The sequence below is a fragment of the Pseudophryne corroboree genome, chromosome 6 (assembly GCF_028390025.1).
Source record: "Pseudophryne corroboree isolate aPseCor3 chromosome 6, aPseCor3.hap2, whole genome shotgun sequence".
NCBI classification, from domain to species: domain Eukaryota; kingdom Metazoa; phylum Chordata; class Amphibia; order Anura; family Myobatrachidae; genus Pseudophryne; species Pseudophryne corroboree.
In genome coordinates, this window is record NC_086449.1 from 299,523,460 (window position 1) to 299,547,939 (window position 24,480).

The window sequence follows — 24,480 nt, forward strand, 5'->3', positions numbered from 1 at the left end:
TTTTTAGATTTAGAATAGGTCTCACCTAGCCTTCTGGCTTCAGTACCACAATATAGTGTGGAATAATACCCCTTTTCTTGTTGTAGGAGGGGTAATTTAATTATCACCTGCTGGGAATACAGCTCGTGAATTGTTTCCCATACTGCCTCCTTGTCGGAGGGAGACCTTGGTAAAGCAGACTTCAGGAGCCTGCGCAGGGGAAACGTCTCGACATTCCAATCTGTACCCCTGGGATACTACTTGTAGGATCCAGGGGTCCTGTACGGTCTCAGCGTCATGCTGAGAGCTTGTCAGAAGCGGTGGAACGCTTCTGTTCCTGGGAATGGGCTGCCTGCTGCAGTCTTCTTCCCTTTCCTCTATCCCTGGGCAGATATGACTCTTATAGGGACGAAAGGACTGAAGCTGAAAAGACGGTGTCTTTTTCTGCAGAGATGTGACTTAGGGTAAAAAACGGTGGATTTTCCAGCAGTTGCCGTGGCCACCAGGTCCGATGGACCGACCCCAAATAACTCCTCTTCCTTTATACGGCAATACACCTTTGTGCCGTTTGGAATCTGCATCACCTGACCACTGTCGTGTCCATAAACATCTTCTGGCAGATATGGACATCGCACTTACTCTTGATGCCAGAGTGCAAATATCCCTCTGTGCATCTCGCATATATAGAAATGCATCCTTTAAATGTTCTATAGTCAATAAAATACTGTCCCTGTCAAGGGTATCAATATTTTTAGTCAGGGAATCCGACCAAGCCACCCCAGCTCTGCACATCCAGGCTGAGGCGATCGCTGGTCGCAGTATAACACCAGTATGTGTGTATATACTTTTTATGATATTTTCCAGCCTCCTGTCAGCTGGCTCCTTGAGGACGGCCCTATCTATAGACGGTACCGCCACTTGTTCTGATAAGCGTGTGAGCGCCTTATCCACCCTAAGGGGTGTTTCCCAACGCGCCCTAACTTCTGGCGGGAAAGGGTATACCGCCCATATTTTCTATCGGGGGGAACCCACGCATCATCACACACTTCATTTAATTTATCTGATTCAGGAAAAACTACGGTAGTTTTTTCACATCCCACATAATACCCTCTTTTGTGGTACTTGTAGTATCAGAAATATGTAACACCTCCTTCATTGCCCTTAACGTGTGGCCCTAATAAGGAATACGTTTGTTTATTCACCGTCGACACTGGATTCAGTGTCCCTGTCTGTGTCTGTGTCGACCGACTAAAGTAAACGGGCGTTTTAAAACCCCTGACGGTGTTTTTGAGACGTCTGGACCGGTACTAATTGTTTGTCGGCCGTCTCATGTCGTCAACCGACCTTGCCGCGTGTTGACATTATCACGTAATTCCCTAAATAAGCCATCCATTCCGGTGTCGACTCCCTAGAGAGTGACATCACCATTACAGGCAATTGCTCCGCCTCCTCACCAACATCGTCCTCATACATGTCGACACACACGTACCGACACACAGCACACACACAGGGAATGCTCTGATAGAGGACAGGACCTACTAGCCCTTTGGAGAGACAGAGGGAGAGTTTGCCAGCACACACCAAAAACGCTATAATTATATAGGGACAACCTTATATAAGTGTTTTCCCTTATAGCATCTTTTTTATATATTTCTAACGCCAAATTAGTGCCCCCCCTCTGTTTTAACCCTGTTTCTGTAGTGCAGTGCAGGGGAGAGCCTGGGAGCCTTCCCTCCAGCCTTTCTGTGAGGGAAAATGGCGCTGTGTGCTGAGGAGATAGGCCCCGCCCCTTTTTCGGCGGCCTCGTCTCCCGCTCTTAACGGATTCTGGCAGGGGTTAAATATCTCCATATAGCCCCCGGAGGCTATATGTGAGGTATTTTTAGCCAAAAATAGGTTTTCATTGCCTCCCAGGGCGCCCCCCTTCCAGCGCCCTGCACCCTCAGTGACTGCCGTGTGAAGTGTGCTGAGAGGAAATGGCGCACAGCTGCAGTGCTGTGCGCTACCTTAAGAAGACTGAGGAGTCTTCATGCCGCCGATTCTGGACCTTCTTCTTGTTTCAGCATCTGCAAGGGGGCCGGCGGCGAGGCTCCGGTGACCATCCAGGCTGTACCTGTGATCGTCCCTCTGGAGCTAATGTCCAGTAGCCAAAGAAGCCAATCCATCCTGCACGCAGGTGAGTTCACTTCTTCTCCCCTAAGTCCCTCGTTGCAGTGATCCTGTTGCCAGCAGGACTCACTGTAAAATAAAAAACCTAAGCTAAACTTTTCTAAGCAGCTCTTTAGGAGAGCCACCTAGATTGCACCCTTCTCGGCCGGGCACAAAAATCTAACTGAGGCTTGGAGGAGGGTCATAGGGGGAGGAGCCAGTGCACACCACCTGATCCTAAAGCTTTACTTTTTGTGCCCTGTCTCCTGCGGAGCCGCTATTCCCCATGGTCCTTTCAGGAACCCCAGGATCCACTAGGACGATAGAGAAATAGGATTTTAATACCTACCGGTAAATCCTTTTCTCTTAGTCCGTAGAGGATGCTGGGGTCACATCAAGAACCATGGGGTATAGACGGGATCCGCAGGAGACATGGGCACTTTAAGACTTTCAAAGGGTGTGAACTGGCTCCTCCCTCTATGCCCTTCCTCCAGACTCCAGTTATAGGAACTGTGCCCAGGGAGACGGACATTTCAAGGAAAAGGATTTATTATTAAACCAAGGTGAGATACATACCAGCTCACACCTCAAACACGCCGTACAACATGGCATTCAACATAACGCAAGTCAACGGCATGAACGTCGTCAGCAACAGGCTGACTAAAAACGTAACACAACGTGTTGAAACGTAACAAAAAACTGCAGATACAGTACGCACTGGGACGGGCGCCCAGCATCCTCTACGGACTAAGAGAAAAGGATTTACCGGTAGGTATTAAAATCCTATTTTCTCATACGTCCTAGAGGATGCTGGGGTCACATCAAGAACCATGGGGTTATACCAAAGCTCTAGCATGGGCGGGAGAGTGCAGGTGACTCTGCAGCACAGATTGACCAAACGTGAGGTCCTCATCAGCCAGGGTATCAAACTTGTAGAACTTCGCAAAGGTGTTTGAACCCGACCAAGCAGCCGCTCAGCAAAGTTGTAATGCCGAGACCCCCCGGGTAGCCGCCCAGGACGAGCCCACCTTTCTGGTAGAATGGGCTTTCACCGATTTTGGTAACGGCAATCCAGCCGTAGAATAAGCATGCTGAATCGAATGTACATTGCTGGCTCCCATAACCGCGATCTTACTTGGCATTGCCTCTATACAGCTAGAGGCATGTCATTTATCAGGTCTGATCGCGTTTTTGGTTGCTCAGCTATAGAACATTTCCAATTTGAGATCTCTGGTTCCGGATTATAAAGTATTCTTTTAATGAATTCAAATAATTATATTACTATATGGTTAATTTGTGGCCCCGCTATATAGATCTATAGGCATTATACTATTAAAGGGCGGGTGTGTGTATATATATTTTTATAATTTTTTTATAATATTTTTTTATAATATTATGTTGTGTTTTGGCTAATTATTTTGATTCTAAAGGTTTTTCTATATTAATACAACATTTATTAAATAACACCTTAAGTATTCTAGGTGCTTCACTACTTTATGGTTATGCCATTACTGTGATTAAAGTAATGTAATGAATATATTTCTATCCTCTATGAGATATATGTGCTCTTAAACAGGTGGCACTATGGATTTCTACAGACTGATGGAGTTATGTAGTATTTTGTTCTGTCCGCTTAGCAACACATTTTTTCTTTTATATTAATTATTATGATTAAATTGTATTAGGTTATATATATTATTATTATAGGTAGAACTATAATAATTTATGTAATGGACCTTATTAACTGATTCCCTGAGCTAACCCCTAGCCTTGTAAGAGATTGATAAATGAGGCACCTGCTGTGATTTTGTACACACCTATTCTCACTAATTACAAAGCACAGGGTATAAAAGATAGAAAGTGCTCAGAAGGGAATACTTTGCCTCTTGAAGAAGCCGCCTGGGGTGCGGAGAAACGCGTTGAGGACACAGAGAGGACGGGTCACTGAGAATATCACCGAGACCATCCAAGTGCTCACAGGAGAAATACACCTGCTGTTCTATAATATCAAGTTGTCTGTAACCTGTTGCCGGCAATCAGCCTGCTTGTGAAGAGACCGGACTCTTCATTTCTTCACAATTTTTCACACCATCAGCCTGTCTTGCTGAGCATGGCTATTTCCAATCAGGGATAATACACGGCAGTTTAGCTTACCAACTCTGTGCTGTGTTAAAGAAAACATCCATCCCTGCGGGCGCCGCCGACGGATGTCTCACCCGTGCAAAGGGTGATAGAGAGCGGCTTTGCATTACCCACCGTGCATAGGAAAGCAAGGACAGCGATTCAGTGAGTAATTGAAACCGTACGGTTCTTTCATATCATATCCATCACGTGGAAAATTATACTTTACATATATGGTTACAGAGGCTGAATTTATTAGCCGGAGGACATATTCTTTCTGAACTGTGAGAGACTGAACAACTTAGAATCCAGTATATTGAAAGCTATATAGGTGAAAACCGGTGACCCACTCCTATATGTTTTTATTATAGGCATATATATGCTATTATCTGAGGTGTAATTACACCCAAGTTTTATGTGTTATATATTATTGTGGTCCATTATTAGTTTTTATTTTTCTATGTTTCTTTTTGTGTTTTATATATTTTTTTGCTAGCTAAATAAATTGTTTTATTATATTTGGCAGTATTATTGGATTTTCAAGCGCCGACCTGGTATTTGTTTGTTTTCTAATGCTGAATCGTATGACAGATCCAGCGCGCAATAGTCTGCTTGGAAGCAGGAGCCCCAATCTTGTTGTGAGCATACAGGACAAACAGAGCCTCCGTTTTCCTAAACTGAGACATTCTGGCGACATAAATTTTCAAAGCTCTGACTACATCGAGAAAATTAGATTCCGGCAAGGCGTCAGTAGCCACTGGCACCACAATAGGTTGGTTCAAGTGGAACGCCGAAACTACTTTCGGCAGAAATTGGCGACGAGTCCTCAACTCTGCTCTATCTTCATGGAAGATCAAATAAGGGCGTTGCTAATTCAGACACCCGCCTTGCGGATGCCAAGGCCAACAGCATGACCACTTTCCAAGTGAGGAATTTCAACTCTACCTTCTGTAAAGGTTCAAACCAATGAGATTGAAGGAATTGCAACACCACGTTAAGATCCCACGGTGCCACTGGGGGCACAAAGGGAGGTTGGATGTGCAACACGCCTTTCACGAAAGTCTGAACTTCTGGAAGGGAGGCCAATTGTTTTTTGAAGAAAACCGATAAGGCTGAAATTTGTACTTTAATTGAGCCCAACTTTAGGCCCGCATCCACACCAGCTTGTAGAAAATGGAGAAAACGTCCTAACTGAAATTCTTCCGTAGGCGCCTTCCTGGATTTACACCAAGACACATATTTTCTCCAAATACGGTGGTAATGTTTAGATGTTACTCCTTTTCTGGCTTGAATAAGAGTGGGGATGACTTCCTTGGGAATACCCTTTCAGGCTAGGATCCGGCGTTCAACCGCCAAGCCGTCAAACAAAGTCGCGGTAAGTCTTGGAACACGCACGGCCCCTGCTGTAACAGATCCTCCCTCAGAGGAAGAGGCCAGGGATCTCCTATGAGTAATTCCTGAAGATCTGGATACCAAGCCCTCCTTGGCCAGTCTGGAACAATGAGGATCGCTTGAACCTTTGTTCATCTTATGATCTATATCACTTTTGGAAATAGTGGAAGCGGAGGAAACACATACACCGACTGAAACACCCACGGTGTCACTAGGGCGTCCCCTGCTATTGCTTGAGGGTCTCTCGACCTGGAACAATATCTCTGAAGTTTCTTGTTGAGGCGAGACGCCATCATGTCTATTTGAGGAATTCCCCAAAGACTTGTCACTTCTGTAAAGACCTCTTGATGAAGACCCCACTCTCCTGGATGGAGATCATGTCTGCTGAGGAAGTCTGCTTCCCAGTTGTCCACTCCTGGAATGAAGATCGCTGACAGAGCGCTTGTATGCCTTTCCGCCCAGCGGAGAATCTTTGTGGCCTCTGCCATTGCCGTTCTGCTCTTTGTTCCGCCCTGGCGGTTTATGTACGCTACTGCTGTTATGTTGTCCGACTGAATGAAGACAGCCCGATTGCGAAGAAGATGTTCCGCTTGCAGAAGGCCGTTGTAAATGGCCCTTAACTCAGAACGTTTATGTGTAGACAAATTTCCTGGCTTGACCATCTTCCTAGACGCTTTCCCCCTGTGTGACTGCTCCCCAGCCTCGGAGACTCGCATCCGTGGTCACTAGGATCCAGTCCTGGATCCCGAACCTGCGTCCCTCTAGGAGGTGAGAGCTGTGCAGCTACCACAGGAGTGAGATTCAGGTCTTGGAAGACATGATTATCCTTCGGTGCATGTGTAGATGGGACCCGGACCACTTGTCCAATAGGTCCCACTGAAACACTCTGGCATGGAATCTGCCAAACTGAATGGCCTCGTAGGCCGCCACCATCTTCCCCAGCAACCGAGTGCATTGATGGATCGATACTCTTGCTGGTTTCAGAATTTGTTTGACCAGGTTCTGAATTTCCAGAGCCTTTTCCACTGGAAGAAAAAAAACTGTAATTATGTGTCCAGAATCATTACCAAAAACGACAGCCGACTCGTCGGAACCAGCTGTGATTTTGGCAAGTTTAGGAGCCAACCATGTTGCTGCAGAATTGTCAGGGAGAGCGTAATGTTCTGCAGTAATTGGTTCCTGGATCTCGCCTTTATCAGGAGATCGTCCAAGTACGGGATAATTGTGACTCCTTGTTTGCGCAGGAGAACCATCATTTCGGCCATAACTTTGGTGAAAACCCTCGGAGCCGTGGACAGACCAAACGGCAACGTCTGAAATTGGTAATGACAATCCTGAACTGCAAACCTTAGGTAAGCCTGATGTGGAGGATAAATGGGAACATGTAAGTAGGCATCCTTTATGTCTACCGACACCATAAAATCTCCCTCTTCCAGACTGGAGATCACTGCCCGGAGAGATTCCATCGTGAATTTGAATTTTCTCAGGTAGAAATTGAGGGATTTGAGGTTCAGGATTGGTCTGACTGAGCCGCCTGGCTTCGGGACCACGAACAGGCTCGAATAAAAGCCTTCTCCCTGTTGCGACGGGGGAACCCTGACAATGACTTGATTGTGACACAATTTTTGTATTGCGGCGCATACCACCTCCCTGTCCGGAATAGAAGCTGGCAAGGCTGATTTGTAAAATCGACGAGGGGGAACGTCTTGAAACTCCAGTTTGTACCCCTGGGACACTATTTCTAAAACCCATGGTTCCAGGGCTGAACAAGCCCAGAACCAACTGAAGAGCCTGAGACGCCCCCACTGGTGCGGGCTCCCGCAGAGGAGCCCCAGCGTCATGCGGTGGATTTGGCAGAAGCCGGGGAGGACTTCTGCTCCTGGGAACCGGCCACGGCCGGTGATCGTTTACCTTTCCTCTAGAAGCAAGAAAGGAAGACCCTCGGCCTTTTCTGTATTTATTGGGCCGAAAGGACTGCATCTGATAGTGGTGTGCTTTCTTTTGTGGTGCAGGCACATAAGGTAAAGATGATGACTTACCCGCGGTAGCCGTAGATACCAAGTCAGCGAGGCCGTCACCAAACAATACACCACCTTTATACGGTAGAGACTCCATAGCTTTCTTAGAGTCAGCATCAGCATTCCATTGATGAATCCACAATGCTCTCCTAGCTGAGACTGGCATGGCATTGGCCCTTGATCCCAAGAGGCCAATATCCCTCGCAGCTTCCTTTAGGTAGACTGCAGCGTCCCTGATATAACCTAGTGTCAAAAGAACGCTATCCCTATCCAGGGTATCTATTTCAGATGACAAGTTATTCGCCCATTTTTCGATAGCACTACTCACCCACGCAGATGCAATAGCTGGTCTGAGTAGCGTACCCGTGGTGACATAAATGGATTTCAATGTATTTTCCTGCCTACGATCCACAGGATCCTTTAGGGCTGCAGTGTCAGGGGACAGAAGAGCCACCTTTTTGGACAGCCATGATAGAGCTTTGTCCACAATAGGGGGTGACTCCCATTTTTCCCTATCCCCAGAGGGAAATGGATACGCCACTGGAATCCTTTTGGGAATCTGAAACTTTTTGTCAAAATTTTCCCAAACCTTTTCACAAAGCGTGTTCAGTTCATGAGAGGAAACGTTACCTCAGGTTTCTTTCCTTTATACATACAGTCCCTAGTATCAGGAACAGTAGGGTCCTCAGTGATATGTAATACGTCTTTTATTGCCACAATCATGTACTGAATGCTCTTTGCCAGGTTTGGACCTAATCTGGCATCATTTGAGTCAGTGTCCATGTCGGTATCCGTGTCTGCCAGCTGGGCAAATTAATGTTTTTGTAACCCCGAGGGGGTCTGTACTTGTAACAACACATCCTCTACGGATTTCTACCATGCCTGGTTCTGAGACTCAGATTTATCCAATCTCTTATTTATCAGAGCCACATTTGCATTCAAAGCACTCAAAACATTCACCCAATCAGGTGTCGGCGGTGCTGACAGGGTCACTCCCACAGCCGTTTGTGTCCCTAACAGTCTCCTCCTGGGAAGAGCACTCCGCCTCAGACATGCCGACACACGTGCACCCAACACACCCAGACACACTGGGCCCATAGGGGACAGACCCACAGTAAAGCCTGTCAGAGGGACACAGAGGGAGTTATTGCCAGCTCACACCCCAGTGCTCAATCCCGGTCTGAAACACCACAGAAAATGCCCCAGACCTGCAGCGCTTTTATAATTAACATATAATGCACCAAAATAACTGTTATAAAACGTTTCTTAAAATGGGTCTTAAAACAGGTCTTAAAACGGGTCTGAGTAGTTAAACCCCCTTCACATTGCATGTTAGTATATTACCATTTCATTACCGTTTTGGTACCTTTCACACGGAACCCGTTTCACCCATAGAAAACAGTGGTTGTCATTGTGAATGGACTTTTCTGGCCCACACATTATTAATAACTATTAATAAATTATTAATAATTTGGCTGGAACCCAGCAGCTTCAAGCATCTTTACCATGTTTTTTGTAGATTACTGCATCCTTCACTGTCCCAGTGATTTGTCTACATGTTTATTCATTCCCTCTGATCCTAAGCAGCTCCCTAACCTCATCAACACTCCAATTTGCCATTTTAAACTGTATTCTGTATAATAAAATGCTTCTTCACTCTCATGTGTTTCCTCCAGTTTATTTCCTGCTTCTGCCCGGTGACATCACGCATGGAGACAGCCTATCATCTTCTGTGGCTTGGAAATACAGTTTCTGAGCCTTTCACATTGCACAATGGAACAGGTCTGAACCGTGTAGAACCCTGCTTTTTAACCGTTTTAAAATACCAGTATTCTGTAACCGGTAAATTCAATGTGGCCCTTTCACACCGCGGCTAGAACCGTTTTGGAAGGCTTAAAAAACGGCAATTTACCGGGTTATAGCTGCGTTGTGAAAGGGGTATAAATGTTTAGAAAGCAACAGGGGTCAACAGGTGAAAATACTGGGAGCATGTTTGGTAATGTGTGACTGGCAGTATTGGCTCAGGTACAAACCAGAATAAGAACTAGCTTCACCTAACGAATAGAGGAGGTACAAGTAATAAGTAAAACCACAAGGACAGATATAATGTGCACAGGCTTGTGTTCTAATTAATGAATCATTAGCTTACAAACCAAAGAGTGTGAGGACCATATAAACTTTTAATTAAAAAAATAGATAAATTAAAAACGCTGACAGGGAGTGAGGGAGAGAGAGAGAGATGCAGCTCCAGGGCGGGAACATTAGCAGTAAATGGCGCCCTGGGGCTGGGGGAGGGGCTACAGGTCAGAGCCAGATCCCCTTGCTGGACTTCACCACCAGGTACTGCGGGCCTTATAGAAACGGATTATTACTAAAATCCGACCTGTGCCCTTGCCCTGGTGGTCTAGTTGGGTCCCTGCATGGCCACAGTGTCCACGCCAGCGCGCGCGGTCTGCCTCCCAGAGACCGCGCCGGATCGTGGTTTGCAGCGGGTCCCGCCTGGGGAACCCTTTAACCTCCTCCTTGCAGCGGCCACGAGATCCCAGAGAGCAGCAGCGGTGTGTGTGCCCTAGGTAAGAACCGGAGCCCTCCGCTGTAGTTACACGGCAACCAGGGCGCGGGAGTGTACAGCGCCGCTGGGAGGTGAGGGAGCCGCAGCACGATGTGTCAGAATGACACATAGCACTTTTAAGTGCCTATGCTGTGGCTCTGAGGTCTTCTTTCTTCAACTGAAAGCTCTTTTTAGGGCTGCCCAGCGCAGTCCTCCCTGTTGTCAGCCTGCACTGCATGCACCAATTTACAAACTGAGCTCCTGTGCATGTAGGCGGGGTTATAGAGGAGGCGGCACCGTGCATCTTGGGAACAGTCAAAGCTTTTAGCCTGTTGGTGCCTCGGATCATGATCCAATTCTACACCCTGATGTTATCCCTGTGGAACCCCAGTGTACCCCGCTGCAGAAAATGTAGTAAATTTGCGATCTAGCAAAGCTATGGAAGATTACAGTACACTGACTGCACTTTATAGGGGTTAGATCAGACCTGAATATTAGGCTAGCAGAATAGAACCAAAAGGTCTGCAAGATGTTGCTAGGCACACATGATTATAGGAGATTTTTAAAAATGAAAGGTTACTATTCTCTGAAGTACTCTAACTAATGATGGTCCAAGCTGTAAAAAGCAGGGGTAGGAAGATTATAATTTATGACAGCGGGAGAGAAGAAAAGGATTTGTGTTTTAGCTATTTGAAAAATGTTTTTGGAGATGAAGAAAACCTCCCAATTCCCACATCGGACTGAAATATAATATGGAGAACTGGAGATAATCCTGTAAGAAAAACTAGTTGAAGCACTTTTCTTTCCATTTAAATACTAACAATTACATACTACTACTTACATCCTATGATACTATAACTTCACATGAGCCCAACCCCTATAAAATAAGATTTTACTTACCGGTAAATCTATTTCTCGTAGTCCGTAGAGGATGCTGGGGACTCCGTAAGGACCATGGGGATAGACGGGCTCCGCAGGAGACATGGGCACTTTAAGAAAGAATTTAGTTCCTGGTGTGCACTGGCTCCTCCCTCTATGCCCCTCATCCAGACCTCAGTTAGAGAAACTGTGCCCAGAGGAGATGGACAGTACAAGGAAAGGATTTTGTTAATCCAAGGGCAAGATTCATACCAGCCACACCAATCACACCGTATAACTTGTGATAACTACCCAGTTAATAGTATGAAAACAACATATCAGTGCAAGACCGATGCAACTATAACGTAACCCTTATTGAAGCAATAACTATATACAAGTATTGCAGAAGAAGTCCGCACTTGGGACGGGCGCCCAGCATCCTCTACGGACTACGAGAAATAGATTTACCGGTAAGTAAAATCTTATTTTCTCTAACTGGGGACTCCGTAAGGACCATGGGGATTATACCAAAGCTCCCAAACGGGCGGGAGAGTGCGGATGACTCTGCAGCACTGATTGAGCAAACATGAGGTCCTCCTCAGCCAGGGTATCAAACCTATAGAATTTTGCAAAAGTGTTTGAACCCGACCAAGTAGCAGCTCGACACAGCTGTAGTGCCGAGACCTCCCGGGCAGCCGCCCAAGAAGAGCCCACCTTCCTAGTGGAATGGGCCTTGACCGATTTTGGTAACGGCAATCCAGCCATAGAATGCGCTTGCTGAATCGTGTTACAAATCCAGCGAGCAATAGTTTGCTTTGAAGCAGGGGCACCAATCTTGTTGGATGCATACAGGACAAACAGCGCTTCAGTTTTCCTGACTCTAGCCGTTCTGGCCACGTAAATTTTCAAAGCCCGGACCACATCAAGTAACTCGGAATCCTCCAAGTCACGCGTAGCCACAGGCACCACAATAGGTTCATATGAAAAGATGATACCACTTTTGGCAGAAATTGCGAACGGGTCCGCAATTCTGCTCTATCCATATGGAAAACCAGATAGGGGCTTTTATGTGACAAAGCCGCTAATTCTGACACACGTCTAGCCGAAGCCAAGGCTAATAACATGACCACCTTCCACGTGAGATATTTTAACTCCACCGTTTTAAGTGGTTCAAACCAGTGTGACTTTAGGAAACTTAACACCAAGTTAAGATCCCAAGGTGCCACCGGAGGCACAAAAGGAGGCTGAATACGCAGCACTCCTTTTACAAACGTCTGAACTTCTGGTAGAGAAGCCAACTTTTTTTTTTTTTTAAAGAAAATGGATAGGGCCGAAATCTGAACCTTAATGGAGCCATCCTGTCTATCTGTGGCATTCCCCACCGAACTGCAATCTGCGCGAAGACTTCCTAATGAAGTCTCCACTCTCCAGGACGTATGTCTGGTGAGGAAGTCTGCTTCCCAGTTGTTCACTTCCGGAATTAACACTGTTGACAGTGCTCTTACATGATTCTCCGCCCAGCGAAGAATTCTGGTGGCTTTCGCCATCGCCACTCTGCTCCTTGTGCCGCCTTGGCGGTTTACATGAGCTACTGCGGTGACGTTGTCTGACTGGATCAGAACCGGTTGGTCGCGAAGAAAGGTCTCCGCTTGACGTAAGGCGTTGTATATGGCCCTTAGTTCCAATATGTTGATGTGAAGACAAGTTTCTTGACTTGACCAAAGACCTTGGAAATTTCTTCCCTGTGTGACTGCTCCCCAGCCTCGGAGGCTCGCGTCCGTGGTCACCAGGATCTAGTCCTGAATGCCGAATCTGCGGCCCTCTAGAAGGTGAGCACTCTGCAGCCACCACAGGAGAGATACCCTGGCCCTGGAGGATAGGGTGATCAACTGATGAATCTGTAGATGTGACCCGGACCACTTGTCCAGTAGGTCCCATTGGAAAGTCCTCGCATGGAACCTGCTGAAGGGAATGTTTTTCCCAGTACTCGAGTGCAGTGATGCACTGACACCTGTCTTGGTTTCAAATAGGTTCCTGACTAGAGTCATGAGTTCCCGGGCCTACTCTATCTGAAGGTAAACCCATTTCTGGTCTGTATCCAGAATCATACCCAAGAAGGGTAGACGAGTTATAGGAACCAACTGTGACCTCGGGAAATTGAGAATCCAGCCGTGTTGCTGTGACACCTTCAGCGAAAGTGACACGCTGTTCAACAACTGCTCTTTTGATCTCGCCCTTATTAGGAGATCGTCCAAGTATGGGACAACTGTGACTCCTTGCTTGCATAGGAGCACCATTATTTGCGCCAATTACCCTGAAATTGGTAATGACAATCCTCTACCGCAATTGTCAGGTACGCCTGATGGGGTGGATAAATGGGAACATGAAGGTATGCAGCCTTTATGTTTAGATACACTATCAAATCCCCCCCTTCCTGGCTGGCGATGATCGCTCTGGGCGATTCCACTTTAAATTTGAACCTTTTCCCGTATAGGTTCAGAGATTTTAATTTTAAAAATAGGTCTGACCGAACCGTACGGTTTCGGGACTACAGCCAAGGTTGAGTCATATCGCCTTCCTTGTTGCAGGAGGGGAACCTTGAGCACCACCTGTTGGAGATACAATGTGTGAATTGTATTTAATATCATCTCCCTTCCTGGGGGAGAAGCCGGTAGGTCCGATAAGGAAAAACCGGCGAGGAGGCACCTTGCGAATTCCAGCTTGTAACCCTGAGAAACAATTTTTTTTATTGCCCCGGGAACCACCTGTGAGTGAACTCAGATGTGGCTGAAAAGTCGAAGACGTGCTCCCACTGGGGTGGACTCCCTTAGCGGAGCTCCAGCGTCATGCGTTGGATGTAGTAGAGGCCGGGTGTTACAAACCTGCAGCGGCCGCGGCGGCCGCGCTTGTCCCTACGGGTGGTCTGGTCTGCCCGGCGCCTCGTTCCCCCTGGCGGTCTCCGGATTCAGTGGCGGGTCGGCGCTGCTCCCCGGCGGCTTCCCGGAAGCAGGGACGCCGCCATCGCAAGTGAGGGCAAGCAGGCGGAGCAGGTCTGACGTCACCTGCCTGCTCCGTCAATCAGGCTGGGGCGGGGAGTTTAAAAGCGGATACCAGGCAGAGATCCGGTGCCTGAGTATCTTCGTTTCTCCTTCGGAAGCTGTGATTCCAGAGCTCCCTCGTCCTGTGCCTCCAAGCATCCTGTGCCTCCAAGCATCCCGTGCACCCCGTGCCTCCAAGCACCCCGTGCCTCCAAGCACCTCGTGCCTCCAAGCACCTCCGTGCCTCCAAGCACCTCCGTCCCTCCAAGCACCTCGTGCCTCCAAGCACCTCCGTGCCTCCAAGTACCTCCGTGCCTCCAAGTACCCTCGTGCCTTCAAGCACCTCCGTGCCTCCAAGCACCTCGTGCCTCCAAGCACCTCCGTGCCTCCAAGCACCTCCGTGCCTCCAAGCACCTCCGTGCCTCCAAGCACCTCCGTGCCTCCAAGCACCTCGTGCCTCCAAGCATCTCCGTACCTCCAGGGGCCTCCTAGCACGCCCTGTACTCCCAGCACCTCAGAACCCCAATACCGCGGAGCCTCCGACATCACGGTACCTCTAATATCTCAGTACCCCAGCCTTCAGTATTTCTACGAGTCTTGTCTTACAGGAGACCGTCAAGAACTCCTCTGTGCCTCCCGCCTGCCGACGTAGTCCTGCATGAGGAAGACCTACATCCGGCCATCCCTACTGCGACCCAGTGGCGGTTCCTCTTCCCGGTCATCGGAAGAAGCCCCGAGTCCACAACACCCCCAAACCAGGTCAGTGATAGTATACTCAGGCCTAATGGACTCGGGGATTCGGAACACGGACTCGAGTGCCATCCAGAACCTGGCTTCCCGAGTACAAAGTCAGGAGGCGGCGCAAGGCCAGGTGATGCAGTACCTCCAGCAGTTGTCCGGACGTCTGGATCAGATCCAGGCGTCTCTGGCCTCAGTAATTCCGGCTCCTGCTCCAGTGGTCGCACCAGTTGTCGTTGCCAGTAATGTTCAACCATCGGCTGGTATCACTCCACGTCTTCAGTTGCCTACTCCGTCCCGCTATAATGGGAATCCCAAAAATTGCCGCGGTTTCTTGAACCAATGCGAGGTACATTTCGAGCTACTTGCACACAACTTTCCTACAGACCGGTCCAAGGTAGCATATATCATTTCTTTATTGGAAGGTTCTGCTTTGGATTGGGTGTCTCCACTATGGGAACGGTCCGATCCCATGGTTTCCAACTATACCAACTTCATCTCGTCCTTTCGAAGGATTTTCGACGAACCCGGCAGAATGACCACGGCTTCTTCCGATTTGCTCCATGTTCGGCAAGGCGCCCGTTCCGTGGGCCAGTATGTGGTTCATTTCCAGACCATTGCTTCCGAACTACGCTGGAATAATGACGCCCTGAGAGCTGCCTTCTGGAACGGTCTTTCCGACCGGCTGAAAGATGAGCTGGTTACTAGAGATCTGCCGGATCCATTAGAAGATTTGATTTCTCTGTGCGTCAAGGTGGATCTTCGGATGCAAGAGCGTGGAAGAGAACGTAGCCATTCAGATCGTCCCAGGCTCCGGAATCCTACTCCTAGGCCGGTGGCCTCACCTAGCTCAGATGAGCCCATGCAAATTAACCGCTCCCGACTGTCTCCAGAAGAACGACAGCGTCGTCGTGAGGGTAAACTCTGCCTTTACTGTGGAGCCGCAGATCATTTTCTTAAATCTTGTAAAGTCCGTCCGGGAAACGGGCAGTCCTAGCTTGTTCCGGAGGAGTCAAGCTGGGAGTTGCGACAAAAGCTTCTCCAACTTCGGACTGTTTGCTTCCAGTAACTCTAGTCTCCAACTCAGTCTCCAAGTCTTGTGAAGCCCTATTGGACTCCGGAGCTGCGGGGAACTTCGTTTCTTCCATCTGTGCCCAAAGTTTGGGTTTGAAGTTACGGCCTATCGAGCGGCCAATCTCACTGACGGCTATCAATGGGACTAGAATTGCCAAAGGTCTTATAAGGTGGCGCACGGGGCCAGTTAAGCTGCAGGTCGGGGCTCTACATCAGGAAGATTTGGAACTCTTGGTAATCCCAGAAATGTCCCATGATCTGGTTCTTGGAATACCTTGGCTCAAAAGTCATAATCCCCACATCGACTGGAAGTCGTCACAAATTCTGTCCTGGAGTTCCTTTTGTCACACTAATTGTCTTACTCCTGTCTGTCCGCTCCGTGTCACTTCCAAGACGGATGAAGAGCACATTCCGGAGGCATATCAAGGGTACAAGGACGTGTTTTCGGAACAAGCTGCGGACCTATTACCACCTCACAGGCCTTGGGACTGCTCTATTGACCTTGTCCCAGGGAAGACGCCACCCCGTGGTCGCACATATCCTCTGTCTCTTCCTGAGACCCAAGCCATGTCGGAGTATATTAAGTCCAATCTGCTCAAAGGATTCATTCGCCCCTCTTCCTCCCCTGCTGGTGCAGGCTTCTTTTTTGTGAAGAAAAAACACGGAGGGTTGAGACCATGCATCGACTACCGCGGCCTAAATGACATTACTATTAAGAATAAGTACCCTTTGCCACTAATCACAGAGTTATTTGATAGGGTTCGTGGGGCCCGCATTTTTTCCAAACTCGACTTGAGAGGAGCTTATAATCTTATACGCATCCGAGAGGGGGATGAATGGAAGACTGCCTTTAATACCCGAGATGGGCATTACGAATACTTGGTGATGCCATTTGGTCTTAGTAATGCTCCCGCGGTTTTCCAGGGATTCGTCAATGAAATCTTTCGTGATATGCTGTATCAGAGCGTTGTGGTATATTTGGACGACATATTGATTTTTTCCAAGAATCTTGTCGAACACAGGTTACAAGTCAAAGAAGTACTACACCGTTTACGAGAGAATCATCTCTACGCCAAGCTCTCCAAGTGTACCTTTGAAGTAACATCTATTCCGTTCCTCGGTTATGTCATCTCGGGGACGGAGCTTCGCATGGATCCGGAAAAGTTATCTGCCATTCGTGACTGGACTCAACCTCTTTCCCTGAAAGCAATACAAAGATTCCTGGGCTTTGCGAACTACTACAGGAAATTCATTAAGGGTTTCTCCACCATTGTTGCGCCCATTACTGCCCTGACGAGGAAGGGTTCCAATCCTAGTCTGTGGTCCCCGGAAGCCATTTTAGCTTTTTCTCGTTTAAAATTAGCCTTCATGACGGCTCCAGTTCTCAAACAACCAGATTTCGATGAACCCTTCTTCTTAGAAGTTGATGCGTCTTCAGTCGGAGTTGGGGCTGTTCTCTCCCAGTATTCCTCTGATAAGAAACTACATCCGTGTGGCTTCCATTCTCGTAAGTTCTCTCCGGCCGAACGGAACTACACTATTGGAGACCAGGAACTCTTGGCAATCAAGTCTGCCTTGGAAGAATGGAGATATCTTCTGGAAGGGGCTAAACACGTGTTTACTATCTACACAGATCACAAGAATTTGCTGTACATCAAATCCGCACAGTGCTTGAATCCTCGCCAGGCAAGATGGGCACTTTTCTTTTCCCGATTCTCGTTCATTATCAAGTACCGGGCCGGGAGTCTCAATATTAAAGCAGATGCACTTTCTCGTTCACAAGTTTCCTCTGACGAGGATGAACCTCCGGAGCGGGGTTTAATTCTGAATCCAGTTTCTGTCTCTGTTGCTTTAACTACTCCAGCTCCTCCTCCTGGAAGAATGTCCGTACCAGCTAGATTCCGCTCAAGGATACTACTGTGGGTCCATAACTCCAAGTTTTCCGGTCATCCCGGCGCTCAGAAGATGTACAAGTTTCTGCAAAGATCTTACTGGTGGAACACCATGAGGAAGGATGTACAAGATTGCGTTAATTCCTGTCCCCAATGTACACAACACAAATCTCCTCGTTTGCCTCCTGCAGGGTTACTTCGTCCTCTGCCTATCCCTGTGAGACCCTGGACTCACATTTCCATGGACTTCGTCACTGACCTGCCCTGTTCCAAAGGTTTCAACACCGTTTGGGTTATCGTTGACCGTTTTTCGAAGATGGCACACTTCGTGCCCTTGACTGGTCTTCCAACAGCACCGAAACTGGCACTACTGTTTATCCGAGAACATTTTCGTTTGCATGGGTTGCCACAAGAGATTGTTTCTGACCGAGGAGTACAGTTCACCGCCAGGTTTTGGAAAGCCCTTTGTTCGACTCTGCAAATCAAACTTAAGTTTTCGTCTGCTTATCATCCCCAAACAAATGGACAAACGGAACGTGTCAATCAGGATCTAGAGACTTTTCTTCGTCTGTACCTCTCTCCTTCACAGGACAATTGGGTGGAGTTGCTGCCTTGGGCGGAGTTTGCCCACAACCATTTGTTTCATTCTTCCACTGGGGAATCACCATTTTTCGTCAATTACGGGTTCCATCCCCGTGTTCCGGAATTTCCAAGCCTTCCGTTAGTAGAGGTTCCTGCTGTAGTATCCACTCTACGACACTTTGGACAAATTTGGAGGAAGGTTCATGCCAATCTTAAGCAGGTTTCGGCTCGGTACAAGTTCTTCGCAGATAAGAAACGGCGAGCTGCACCTCAATATAAAGTTGGGGACAGGGTATGGCTGTCCACACGGAACCTCCGGCTGAAGGTGCCTACCATGAAATTCGCTCCAAGGTTCATCGGGCCCTACCCTGTGCTAAAAGTCTTAAATCCTGTGGTCTGTAAACTGGGTTTGCCTGCCCATCTTCGAGTACCTAACGCCTTTCATGTTTCTCTACTCCGTCCCCTCGTTCTGAATCGGTTCCACTCAGCACTCCCTAGGTCAACGTCAGTAGTGGCAGAAGCCGGAGCAGAGTTTGAAATCAAAGCTATTCTTGACTCCCGTTATCTTCATAAAAAATTACAGTACTTGGTGGACTGGAAGGGTTACGGTCCTGAGGAAAGAAGTTGGATTGGAGCTACTGAAGTAATGGCTCCTCGTCTGATTCGGATCTTCCACTCCAAACATCCGACTAAGCCCGGGAAGTGTCCAGGGGCCACTCCTGGAGGAGGGGGTACTGTTACAAACCTGCAGCGGCCGCGGCGGCCGCGCTTGTCCCTACGGGTGGTCTGGTCTGCCCGGCGCCTCGTTCCCCCTGGCGGTCTCCGGATTCAGTGGCGGGTCGGCGCTGCTCCCCGGCGGCTTCCCGGAAGCAGGGACGCCGCCATCGCAAGTGAGGGCAAGCAGGCGGAGCAGGTCTGACGTCACCTGCCTGCTCCGTCAATCAGGCTGGGGCGGGGAGTTTAAAAGCGGATACCAGGCAGAGATCCGGTGCCTGAGTATCTTCGTTTCTCCTTCGGAAGCTGTGATTCCAGAGCTCCCTCGTCCTGTGCCTCCAAGCATCCTGTGCCTCCAAGCATCCCGTGCCTCCAAGCACCTCCGTGCCTCCAAGCATCCTGTGCCTCCAAGCACCTCCGTGCCTCCAAGCACCTCCGTGCCTCCAAGCACCTCCGTGCCTCCAAGCACCTCGTGCCTCCAAGCACCTCCGTGCCTCCAAGCACCTCCGTGCCTCCAAGCACCTCCGTGCCTCCAAGCACCTCGTGCCTCCAAGCACCTCCGTGCCTCCAAGTACCTCCGTGCCTCCAAGTACCCTCGTGCCTTCAAGCACCTCCGTGCCTCCAAGCACCTCGTGCCTCCAAGCACCTCCGTGCCTCCAAGCACCTCCGTGCCTCCAAGCACCTCCGTGCCTCCAAGCACCTCGTGCCTCCAAGCATCTCCGTACCTCCAGGGGCCTCCTAGCACGCCCTGTACTCCCAGCACCTCAGAACCCCAATACCGCGGAGCCTCCGACATCACGGTACCTCTAATATCTCAGTACCCCAGCCTTCAGTATTTCTACGAGTCTTGTCTTACAGGAGACCGTCAAGAACTCCTCTGTGCCTCCCGCCTGCCGACGTAGTCCTGCATGAGGAAGACCTACATCCGGCCATCCCTACTGCGACCCAGTGGCGGTTCCTCTTCCCGGTCATCGGAAGAAGCCCCGAGTCCACAACACCCCCAAACCAGGTCAGTGATACCGGGGAGGACTTCTGTTCCTGGGAACTAGCTGTGCCCTGTACCCTTATCTCTGGTAAGAAAAGGACGCTCCTCGTACTTTCTTGTTATTCTGCGACCGAAAGGACTGCATTTGATAATGTCGTGCTTTCCTAGGCTGTGAGGGAATATAAGGCAAAAGATCAGAATTACCAGCTATAGCTGTGGAGACCAGGCCCGAGAGCCCTTCTCCACACAATTCCTCAGCCTTGTAAGGTAAACCTTCCATATGCCTCTTTTAGTCGGCATCACCTGTACATTGCATGTTCCACAGGACACTTCTAGCAGAAATCGACATAGCGTTGACTCTAGAACCCAGTAGACTAATGTCTCTTTGGGCATGTTTTATATATATATATATATATATATATATATATATATATATATATATATATATATATATATATATATATATATATATATATATATATATATATATATAAAGACAGCATTTTTTTTTAATATATATATATATATATATATATATATATATATACACACACACACACACACACACACATATATACTAGGGTCAATACCATGGTATCCTTATCTAGGGTTTCAATCTCCGCTGATAAGGTATCTGTCCACGCTGCTACAGCGCTATAAACCCATGCCGACACAATCGCCGGTCTGAGTAGTGTACCAGAATGTGTGTAAATGGACTTCAAGGTACTTTTACTGCAAGCTATCTACAGGATCCCTGAGGATAGCTGTTAAGTCAGCGCTACCTTTTGGGTAAACGTGACAAAGCTTTGTCCACCCTAGGGGAAGATTCCCATCGTATCCTGGCCCTAGTAGGGAAAGGATACTCCCTGAGAATTCTTTTTGGGAAGCTGCAGCTTCTTGTCTGGAGATTCCCACTCTTTTTCTTCATGAGAGGAGGGAAATTTACCTCAGCTTTCTTCCCCTTAAACATGTGTACCCTCGTGTCAGGGACAGATGAGTCATCAGTGATATGCAAAACATCTTTTATTACAATAATCATATATTGAATACTTTTCTGCCAGTTTTGGCTGTAACTTTGCATTATCGTAGTCGACACTGGAGTCAGACTCCGTGTCGATATCAGTGTCTATTATTTTGGATAGTGAGCATTGTGAGACTCTGAAGGTCTCTGCGACAAAGGGACAGAACTGTGTAGATTCACTGTCTGTTCTCTAATCTTTTGTGCAATAAATTTACCTCAGCACTTTATTTCACATATCCAATCAGGTGTCGGCGTTGTCGACGGAGACACCACTCACACACATATTTGCTCCATCTCCTCCTTAGTGGAGCCTTTTACCTCAGACATGTCGACACACACGTACCGACACACCACACACTCAGGGAATGCTCATCTGAAGATAATTCCCCCACAAGGCCCTTTGGAGAGACAGAGAGAGAGTATGCCAGCACACACCCCAGCGCTATATGACCCAGGAAAAAACACAGCAATTTAATGTTTACCCAGTAGCGCTGTTATTGTCTGCGCCGAATTATGCCCCCCCCTCTTCTTTAAAACCCTCTCTTCTACCGTGGTATAAGCAGGGGAGAGTCCGGGGAGCTTCCTCTCAGCGGTGCTGTGGAGAAAAACATGGCGCTGGTGAGTGCTGAGGGAGAAGCCCCGCCCCCTCGACGGCGGGCTTCTGTCCTGCTAAAAGTGTAAAATTGGCGGGGGCTCATGCATATATACAATGTCCAGCTGTATACATGCTCCTTTTGCCAAATAAGAGGTTTATATTGCTGCCCAGGGCGCCCCCCCCTGCGCCCTGCACCCTTACAGTGACCGGAGTATGTGAGGTGTGTGGGAGCAATGGCGCACAGCTGCAGTGCTGTGCGTTACCTCAGTGAAGATCATGAAGAGGGCGGGCACATAATTCTGCCGCCTCTGAAGTCTTCTTTTCTTCTCATACTCACCCGGCTTCTATCTTCCGGCTCTGCGAGGGGGACGGCGGCGCGGCTCCGGGACGGACGGCGAGGGTGAGATCCTGCGTACCAATCCCTCTGGAGCTAATGGTGTCCAGTAGCCTAAGAAGCAGGACCTAGCTTCAGAGAGTAGGGCTGCTTCTCTCCCCTCAGTCCCACGATGAAGGAGTCTGTTGCTAGCAGAGCTCCCCGAAAATAAAAAACCTAACAAAATACTTTCTATCAGTAAACTCAGGAGAGCTCACTGATAAGCACCCAGCTCGTCTGGGCACAGTATCAAACTGAGGTCTGGAGGAGGGGCATAGAGGGAGGAGCCAGTGCACACCAGGAACTAAATTCTTTCTTAAAGTGCCCATGTCTCCTGCGGAGCCCGTCTATCGCCATGGTCCTTACGGAGTCCCCAGCATCCTCTAGGACGTTAGAGAAAATACTCAGCATGTCAGCGTCCCTCTACATTTGTCTCCTGAATGGAAGTTCTGTATTTCACGTAGATATGTCGCTGAACTTTCAATAATAAAAAGATAAATCTCTAGTCCACAAAACACTGTATAAATATAAATTAATACCAAATCATTTACGCAGTATGCTGGACATGTTTTCCAATACAGAAAGACAACCTATATAATCTAAAATTAAAATTTGGGGACTACAAAGAAATAATTTGTGGTCATAAAGCATGTGTCACAATAATAACAACGTCTAGACCAGTGTTTCCCAACCTCGGTCCTCAAGGCACACTAATAGTCCTGGTTTTAGTGATATCCAGGCTTGAACACAGGTGACTTAATTAGAACCTCAGTTATTTTGATTTAACCATCTGTGCTGAAGCCTGGATATGACTAAAACCTGCACTGTTGGTGTGCCTTGAGGACCGCGGTTGGGAATGCCTGGTCTAGACTCTGAAACAGGTATGGGGAACCTTCGGCCCTCCAGCTGTTGTTTTACTACACATCCCAGCATGCCCTGCAACAGTTTTAGCATGGCCAAATAGCAAAACTGTAGCAAGGCATGCTGGTATGTGTAGTTCAACAACAGCTGGAGGGCCAAAGGTTCCCCACTCCTGCTCTAAAAGATAAATAAAAAAGCTACATGATTGCAATTTGTTCCAAAGATGCTTAATCATCTGCCATATGCTTTATGTATTATTTTGGTGCAGGCTTTAGTATTCTGATTAATTCTATTGGAGTGAGCTATAGCAACACTACTATAAACGCAGAGTATTGTTACCTTCTGATTTTGCTACTGTGAAGACAGAGCTAAACTCAAAGCATCATTTTCCAGATGTATGAACAGAGAAATTCATATTAGGAAAATGCCTGGCAGAAATGTGTCCCGTCTCGCGCTCTCTCTCCCATGACACTACCTAACCGCATGTTCTCCTACTACTCAATATACCAAACATGCCGCTGGTACTAAGTCCTTGGGTAAAAATAAATAAGAAGCTATTGGGAAGAGTGTGAGACCTCCTTGCAGGGATCTGAAGCATAGGACAATGCTAATGGGAAACACTACTGATACTGTATTTCATATTATTGCTACTCTTAAACATTAAAATATAGTAGTACAGTCATGTTATTGTTCATTCTACTTGAAATTGCTTGCTGCATGCATACACATCGTGACAGTGATTACCAGTAACCTGCTGCGACTATACACCGTGTGTGTAAGCACCATCAATTCCTATGCATGGAGTCACATTTGTCGTTAATAACCCGCAAGATGATGCCGGACACATCTGTAATATTCCTGTAACTGTTCATTATTGCTAATCTAACTTTATCAATTGTCACTGAATCTTGAATAAAAATGAACAAAAAAATAAACATTAAAATACTTGCATACAAAACAAAGGTCAACACATTACCAAAACGATTATTGCCAAAACTTACTGATATCTTCCTCATGATACATGACTGAATGAAACGGAACCGCTCTACCCTTAAAATATCTTTCCGCTGGCTCCACGTAAAAAGTGCCTTGGGGAGTTTTAATAAATCCTTCAAACCTTCCATTCAGTACAGACCCATGGCTCATGGTACCTTGTTCCCCTATTAAGACAAAACAGATTATTAAGTATTATAGAACAAGCCGGGGTCAGGGGTGGTGTCAAGTGATTGACCTAACCTTGTTGTATCATTCTGACAAAATACAATGATGCACAAGCGTTCAACATTAAAACAACATTACCTGGACTCAGAAAAAAGCCAGAAGAGCATCAATTAAGACTGTTTGATGTTAAGATTTGTACAACAGTGTTATGCCCAGTTAATATTTGATGAGAAAAGTTAGCAGGTAATGATGCTTGGCAGTGGCAGACATGAATTTTTTAAAACATTTTTTCAAAAGAGCTATTTCAGAAGATTATCATCACTTTTTATATTTAAACTTTCCCTAAGGCTAATTCTACGTGGGTGCTCTGTGCACCTGTA

General features: G+C 47.6%; 1 protein-coding gene across 1 annotated transcript in view; it reads right to left on the reverse strand.

The window, feature by feature from the left end:
- ADAM10 (ADAM metallopeptidase domain 10) overlaps positions 1-24,480 on the reverse strand; it is a 346,615-nt gene that overhangs the window by 127,048 nt on the left and 195,087 nt on the right. The window contains exon 4 of the mRNA XM_063926173.1: positions 23,941-24,099. Coding sequence (XP_063782243.1) covers positions 23,941-24,099 — 159 coding nt within the window. The remainder of the gene's footprint in view (positions 1-23,940; positions 24,100-24,480) is intronic.